The sequence below is a fragment of the Dendrobium catenatum genome, unplaced genomic scaffold, assembly GCF_001605985.2.
Source record: "Dendrobium catenatum unplaced genomic scaffold, ASM160598v2 fragScaff_scaffold_1608, whole genome shotgun sequence".
NCBI lineage: Eukaryota > Viridiplantae > Streptophyta > Magnoliopsida > Asparagales > Orchidaceae > Dendrobium > Dendrobium catenatum.
The window spans coordinates 2,485,013-2,493,407 of NW_021320070.1; the positions used below are offsets into that span (position 1 = coordinate 2,485,013).

The 8,395-nt window shown below is 34.3% G+C and overlaps 1 protein-coding gene across 1 annotated transcript; it reads right to left on the reverse strand.

Annotated features, from left to right (window-relative positions):
* Nucleotides 1–263: 263 nt before the first annotated feature.
* LOC110096049 (probable inactive poly [ADP-ribose] polymerase SRO2) lies at nt 264–4,951 on the reverse strand. Its single transcript, XM_028700954.1, has 5 exons — nt 4,932–4,951; nt 2,803–3,044; nt 2,550–2,680; nt 1,596–1,690; nt 264–655 (listed from the first exon to the last, which is right to left on the reverse strand). The coding sequence occupies exons 1-5, from the start codon at nt 4,949–4,951 to the stop codon at nt 649–651; spliced, it is 495 nt and encodes a 164-aa protein (XP_028556787.1). The 3' UTR covers nt 264–648.
* Between the last annotated feature and the right edge of the window lie 3,444 nt (nt 4,952–8,395).

Genomic DNA, 8,395 nt, shown 5'->3' on the forward strand with positions numbered 1-8,395 from the left:
AAAATGTATGTTGAAGTTGCCTTGAATTTGGCTCGACCCCTATTTGTTCATAACCTTGATCTTCCTACGCTTCGTAGATGTGTCAAGGGTCCAAGAGGGCAGCACCCCCTAACGGGGTTCAAATTACCTAAAAAATCACATAATAAAAAAAATTTAATTTTAATTTTGAAAGGGAGGGCAATTGTCCCTCCTGGGCTTAAGGGGGATCCGCCCATGAGCCCCCTGCATTACAAACAAAGAATTAAAAAAAAAATCAGCAAAACTGAACAAACTGATTTTGAAGATACCATCAAATGTTTCTCAAAACAAAACTACATAACCAAAAATTTGGATTCACAAGTTTTGATATGACAGTGCAATCAATATCTATTGACATCCAAGGATATTTACATGTGAAAAAGAAAATATAGATCAATTTCAGAATCATCTATACTCTGTTAATCACCTATTTAAAATTGAAGACCTTGTCTGCTAATTCCGTAGAGGAAGTTTTAAGAGATGCTCGACAATGGAAAAACTTCAGTTAATGCTGTGAGAGGCAGTTGATGAAAGAGTCTGATTGCTGTTGCTGTCATACAACCAAATGTCAGTTCTATTTGTTAATCCTCACGAGTGCTCGAAGTTGCAGAAAAAGCAGATATCATCTGTTTAAAATCTGAAAGAATAGTTAGCATTATAACTTGACCATTTACTGGAGAAGATAACAGTAAATTCAGTGAAGCAAATAATATATGAATCAGTGAACACAACAAGAACAATTCTCAAGACAATTTTATGTCAGCCTGGTATTTGCAGGTTAAAAAACTCAGTAGACAACATTTTTCCAAAAAGATTAAAGTAAATTAAGTAAACAAATAACTAAGGATGGCAAGACTTGGGATAAAGCATATTTGTGACAAAACCAAATATAAAACCATATTATAGGGTTTCTTGCCCATAGAAAACTTGTAACTCCATAGAGACTTGTAACTTTAAGCTCATTCCCTTCTACACTTTCACTTTCTCGTTGTTAGAAGACAACTTTCTTGTTATTTAATTTTTCAAACTAAATCTAATTCTATTTGACAACTACTTTCTTATTAGTTTCTCGTTGGTTTAAAATATATATATATAAAAAGCTACTTTTATAACTGGAGTGCTGATGTGTGGTAGCTTTAAAAAGCAGCATTTCAATCTTATAAGAAATATATATATTTATAATATCTACAGTAGCTTTCAATATACATATCCCACAACTGTACAACTAACTTCACAAAATGTTGTAGGCTTGTGGCCGCCCCAAACAGATCCTAAGTCAGTTTTAAATTGCTCAAGATGTGAAAAAGTTTGATGCTGCATTTAAAACATTTACTTTTAGTAATGAAAATGATATTAAAACCTCGAGCCCGATACACAAAACAGCATGGAAAGCCCAAGTTAGGGGAGGTCTATACCAGCTTAGCAAATAGAAGTTGTATACAGATAAAGAAAGATCGTATGGAAGGTACCATCAATATAAAATGTGATTACTACAAAACTATTTGCACATAAATCATTTCATTCGGATAGATATGACGCAATAAAGAAATGCATTTACATGCTATGAAGAATAGTACCTTTGTTGAAACTTTCGAATGATAGATTTCAGTAAATGATCTCCAACTGTTTGCCTAAGGTGAGTTACCAACTGCTCACGAGAAATTTTCCTTTCCTGCAAATACACCAGTCCAATGTACCATGAATAAAAAGGAGGACGAAAGTAAAGTAAGTATCATATGCACATAGTAGAGCAAAAACACCACCATCAACAACAACAATATCAAGCCTTTGTCCCACTACGTGGGGTCGGCTAAATGAATCCTTTTTTGTCATTGTGTCCTGTTAAAAGTCAAATTCTCATTTAAATCTAATAAAAAAATATCATTTTTAATATTTTCTAACCAAGTCTTTTTAGGTCTACCTATACATTTCTTAACATAAGTCAAATCTAATACTTCAACTTTCCTAACTGGGTCATCGAAAGGCCTCCGTTTAATGTAACCAAAACACCTAAGGCGACACTCTCTAATCTTATCTTCCACTCGAGCTACTCCAACCTTTTCACATGTATGCTCATTTTGCTTCCTATCTCTAAAGGGTAAATCCACTCATCCACCTAAGCATCCTCATCCCTGCAACACTTAACTTATTATTATGCTTCTCTTTTAATGGCCAACATTCAGCACCATAAAACATTGCAGGTCTCACCACCATCTTATAGAATTTTCCCTTAAGTTTGAGGGGGACTTTTCTATCTCACAACAAGCCCAATGCATTCCTCCACTTCAACAAAAATAGGAAAAGAAAATTGGCTCAAGATAGCCCATGTTAAATTTAGTTCAAAATGTCAAACGTCTCTTTGAGGTGCAAGCCTTTTTCAATTGGATAAGAAGTCATCTTTCTATTTTGCAAGACTAAAAATCCAGAGAATTATTTTCTACAAGAAAAAAACAGGCCGCCTTGAAAAGACAAAATAAAATAAAAAGCCTGATCCACTTTTTTTCCAGAAGGTTCAGTGTACAATTAATTACCATATATTTGACGTGGAACTTCTTAATCAAGCAGATCTTTGAAGAAGATAAACCCTTAGAAAGAATATAGATCAGCTTGTTGAAAGATATCCATGGTGAGTGTGGCCTTGTTACAATCTCGTTCAGGCTCCCTGAATGTGCAAGAGGAAAATATTAACAATCCAAGAAAACTCTAAATAAGAACATAATCCTCAAACTTCATTTATTTTTTCAGTGATCAATGAAAGAAATTAGAGAGGAAAGAAAAAAGAACCTTTGGATTGGGTGTCCAATTGGACAGTCAGCACATACAATGGCAGCACACGAGTTTTAGCATCAGAATACCGTACAATATACTTCTGGGGAAATTGCTGATCATCCACACAAGAATCAAACTCATCTGAACTCGGTCCAAATGGTTTTGTACCAGGAAGAAACTGTTCTGTCTTTCCCAATATCACTCGACAGAAAATAAGGTACTTAAATCCATTTGCATCAGCAACTGACGACAGGACGCTGTCAATTTATATATATTAGGATGATATTTAAATAAATATAAAAAATATATACTATATATCTAAAATTTATTTTAAAAATTACATCAATATACAGTGATGCAAAACACGTGGAAATGGTGCTGTTGAAAAATAATAATAAAAGAAGACTCCCAAGCCTTCTCATTGCACATTTGGAGCTTATCTTCAGCTTCTTTATGGGGTAGTGGCCATAAAAATATATTCAATAAGTTTACACTTCTGTTTCATTGGAATATTTTTGTTATTGCTTTTTAAAATATTTTTTTAGTTAAAAAATTTCTTCAAATTAAAATTTTTTGTATTAAAATTTTATTTTAAAAAATAGTAAGAAAGTTGTCCCAAATAAAGCCTTACTCTGACTTTCTTAGACTTCATTTGAAACAACAAAATCGTGTTTACGGGAAGACATTATCGCTTTATTTCGGACGGCTTTCTTACTGCTTCTTAAAACAGTTTTCTAGCATAAATTTTTATGCTAGAAAGTTACTTTAAAAAACAGTAAGAAAACTATTCCAAACGAAACTTATGTGGGAAGCTATTATGTTAATATTGTTTGGAGCTTTAAATAGTAAATACAAATAGAGATTTGTTCTATTAAAGATTAATTTAAAAAAAAAAACTAATTAAAAGCATTGGTTTTTTTTTTATTTGTGGGGGTCTAATCAGGCCCACTAGAATTTTCAAATTTATTTCCAAACAAAACTAAGAATTGAGCTCAATAAAAAATATTGTGGTCTAATGTTGTATTTAAAGATTTTTTTTTTAATTTTCAAAATATATTTTCATTATTTGCTGATAAAAAAATTTACATGATTTGGAGAATTACTATTACAAGTTTTAAACAAGAAATCTTTTATTAGGGGTGTCAATTTTTGACACGGCCTGAAACACGACCCGAATCCGACCTGAAAAAATCTGGGTTAGGGTCAACCCGGACATGAAAGGGGTCGGGTTCGGGTTTAACAAATCAACCCGTTTTAAAATCGGGTCTGGTTCAGGTTGACCCAACAACCTGAAAATGACCCGAAATTGACACGAAAACTCCTATTTGACTTGGAAACCCGAGATTGACCCATTTTACCCAATTTTGACACGAAAATAGAAGATTGACCCGATTTTTGACCCTAAAACTAGCAATTTTAGGTCAACTTCAGGTCACTCGTGTTTGGTCTAGTTGACTTGGACCCGAATAGGGTCGGGTTCAGGTCCGAAAACCTAACCCATTTTTTAAAACGGGTCGAGTACGGGTTGACCCGAACATTGTCGGGTTAGTTCTAGGTTCGACCTGAACCCGACCCGTTGACCTAAATTGACACCCCTATCTTTTATGTCTGGTGCTCTTATCATATATTTTTAGGGGAGATTTATACACATATCATAAAATTTTTATATGTTTATTTTTATGATACTCAAATATCTATATTTACTTCAATAATATTTTCATGTCTTAATCACATTAAACTATATATGTGAAAAGTGTATTAGAAAAATTAATGCTAAAGATATTTATACTGTAATTTAAAATTTTGAATATTATACAATTTAAATATTAGTTAGCTAGAGGAATTAAGCGAAAATGTGGCATTGTGTTACGCCTAAGGGCGTTTCTTAAGTGATGTGATATCATTGTTTTTTTCTAGGCTTTTAAAATCGGATCGGACTGTCCGGTTCAACTGGTTGAACCATGAACCGGCCGAGTAGCGGGTTACGGTTCACGTTAAAACCAGTTGAACACAAAATCGGTATTGAATCACTCGAACCCCAAATCGGTATTAAACCGCTTGAACCGAGGGTTCAACCGCCAAACCGGCCCCACTTTTTGATAACCGATCGGTTTGACCCTGGCTCGACCTTTTGAACCACTAACCTCTCCTTCTTCCGGTTCATTGTCCGGTCCAGTTTTCAAAGCCTTGATTTTTTTCTTTATGGGCTATTTGATTGCCTGAAAAAAGAATGTGGTGTAAAATGAATGTGATGTACATGAAAATTTTGGAGATGTTAGCATGAGTGAAAAAGAAATGCAAGACTTTATTATTTTTTTTTTAATTTGACATAAAGTGAATACTATTCAAATTGTAAGAAGAATTTTATCGGGGTGATCGGTGACGAGTGGCAGCCAAAGGCGGGTCGACAAGAGTGCAATAACTTCAAGTTGCTTGTATTTTGCTTAACTTCCCTCTTATTACACAACTCTCCTTGGCCTATTGGTTGAGAGCTTAGGCTTCCAAGTAAGAGGTCCCAGATTTGAGTCTATGTGTATGCGTTGTGTGTGTGAGTTTGCCTTAAATGACCTAAATGTCCCAAATAAATTAACTTCCCTCTCATTAGAATTTTCTGGCTAACTTGAAATTTCCTCTTTACAATCATAAAAAGCAGACTAGATGACCTAGTTTAACAACTATTCTTCTAAATTCCCAACTTCAACTTCATTTTATTTGAAGAGTTGCGGTAGCATTTCATAAATTATTAAGTTGCCCTTTATCAAGTCTAATATATCATCAAAAAATTATCTTGATCGAGCACAAATCTCGAGGTAAAATCAAGCCGGATTTTTCAAAAATTAAATCCGGGATCATATGAACTCCAATTTCAACAAACTTACTGTCAAACTGAGCATCTCGGAAATATGAACCCAACGACACCAACTTCGATTCAATCCGAGCCCAAGTGAGTCCAAATCAAGGAGCCGAAGCACTGTTGGAAAGTTCGAACCACAATTTCAGTTACCACACGATTTACAAACATAACGTGCTTCTAGTCAAATCGAGCGGCTCCACGAGATGAATCCAATGAACCCAAGATCGTCGAATTCCTACATCATTAAGACCTTCAAATGTCTGATGGACGGTACACGATCAAGGGATTCAATTCGGCCGTCCATCCGACCACTCCCTACTTACCCATGATCTCTCACCTATTTACAGACCATACCACTCCAGAATATTTTTAAATAGACCCCTCATTTCTCATGAGAGGGGACCCAAACAAGAAGAAAAAGAGAAGGAGAAGAGAAGATAATAGGTAAATGAGGGAAGAAACTCCTCCTCGACCATCGCCGGAGTTCTGCTAGACGTCTAAGTGACGCTAGAGTACTGCCCAACACCCCAGTGACGTCAGAATTCTACCCGACACTGGAATTCTGCCGAAGCGATGCTGAAATTTTGCCCAAGCGACGCCGGAATTCTGACGGACGTTCAAGTGACGCCTAAACTCCGTCTAATTTCCAAGTGACGACGAAATTCTAAGTGATTCTAAATTCAACTCAAATACACAACTTGTGTGTAACTAGACTTCAACCCGAAAGTAAATCATTGTAATATCGTCCTAAATTCTAAGGACGAGTCAGTCTCTTGTATCTCAAGCAAAATAGCAAATACTAGTGGAACTTTTTCAACTGAGCATGACTTCGTGATTTTTTTCCTTTCTGGGTTTTCCACATAAAAATCCGAGTGTCATTATTTATCTCATGTTTGTGTGCTAGATATCCGTACAACACTGAAACATAAACTTTGTAACTTTACCGTCGGGTATATTCTAGCCTGCTACAAAGTCATTGATAAAAAATGCTATGAAAATAACTTAGTTATGCTAGAATTTTGTTATTACATCTTCTATGTCATTTTCTTGTTTAAAATTTCAAAAACATTAACCAGGCTTTATTTTTCTGAAAGTTTTATAGGTGTGATCTTAATTATTTGTAAAGTCATTCAAAAAATTTTCAGGTAATCAAAACCAATTGTTTTAAAAATTGAATATATATATATATATATATTTATTTATTTATATATTTATAGTAGTCGTATTTATACTATAATTCCCTCATTTTATAACTGATTCAAGTATTTTGAAACTCTAAGAGCCTCACTGAGACGACTTTACCTTGAAAAAATAAATGTAATATTATTATTGAGAAAATAACCTTTTGAAATCTATTGTAAAAAACTTTCCCATATAAAAAAAAAAAAACTAAAAAACAGCAAGATACTAATAGTCAAATGGAATTGTAATTAAGGTAAAAAAAAATAGCAGGAAGTAAATTGTCCTAAATAGAAATTTTATTAAGGGGCAATTCGGTGGCTAAAAAATAAATACAATGTAAAAAAATACTTTTAAATTATTTGAATGAGTGCAAAATAAATTCAGATGAATGCTTCTTTTTTGTTTGATTTGAAGTATAATGAACATAGAATAAAGTCTAAAAATGTTGATGACCAGCAATTGGCAGTGGTGGCGGCCAGCAGCAAGTGGTGGCGACGGATACCGACAATGGATGACAACGACAACCGATAGCAATGATGATCGGGGGTGGTGACCAGTGGCGAGCAACAGTGGCCGATGACAGTGTTCATGGCTAGAGGGTGGCGTTGGTGTTTGACAATGATTAGGCAAACTTGCTTGCAGTGTAAATCATTCTCACTCAAAACTGAACAAATTTATTTTACCTCAAAAATAAACTAGAATGATTTACACTATATTTACTTTGAAATCAAATATCAAAATTTCAAAACCACCGCTGTTGGAATACTTTAAAACCATTTGGAATCCAACCAAATAACCTCTAACTCAAGATACTTTACAATGCTTTAGAATAGTATTTCTAACTCCCAAGTTAATTCCTATTGACAAAAAAGGATAGCACTATTATAAAGATTAAGGCTTTGTTTGGGACGGCTTTCTTCCTGCTTCTTAAAATAACTTTTTAGTACAATAATTAAAATTTTTGTAGTAAAAAATTGCTTTAACAATCAGTAAAAAAGCCGTCCCAAACAAAGCCTAAAAAAAAAAGCTTTAACCTTTATCGTTCTTCATGATTCTCTTTGCTTTGACAACAACTAGATGATCTTCTCTCTTTCGCCGACAAACCTATCGAGGATGCCCTAAATATAGAGCTCATTAGAACCACCTCCGCACTTGAGCTCGACCTAGCTCGACCAAGATGTCCTTCATGAAGATAGTTCAAGGAATCCACCACCTAATCCATCCCCACAACCCCATCCCACAAGACCACATCATCATCAATTCTTAATTGATAAATATTATGACTATAAGACTATCTCAATATGGATGGAGCAACATTTTATCCACTTTGATGAATGAGAAACATTTAAGAAGAATGATGATTATGTTCCATACCCACTACATAAATGTTACTCTCAATCTCATAAGAAGCCATCACTTCTAACGGTCAATTTGAACAAAAAAGTTTTGATTTACTAACTTGAAACAAACAATACAACGACTGGTTGGATGGCCATATCTAAAGAACACAAGTAAAACTCAACATATTAAGAACGTCAAGTTAACCACCATTCAGTAAAGATCTTAATTTGT

Coding starts and splice junctions, on each gene's coding strand:
- LOC110096049 (XM_028700954.1), bottom strand. CDS start 4,951: ATGAACCGGAAGAAGGAGAG. Junction 2,681..2,802: donor ATTGGACACCCAATCCAAAG/GTTCTTTTTTCT, acceptor TTGCACATTCAG/GGAGCCTGAACGAGATTGTA. Junction 1,691..2,549: donor AGTTCCACGTCAAATATATG/GTAATTAATTGT, acceptor GTGTATTTGCAG/GAAAGGAAAATTTCTCGTGA.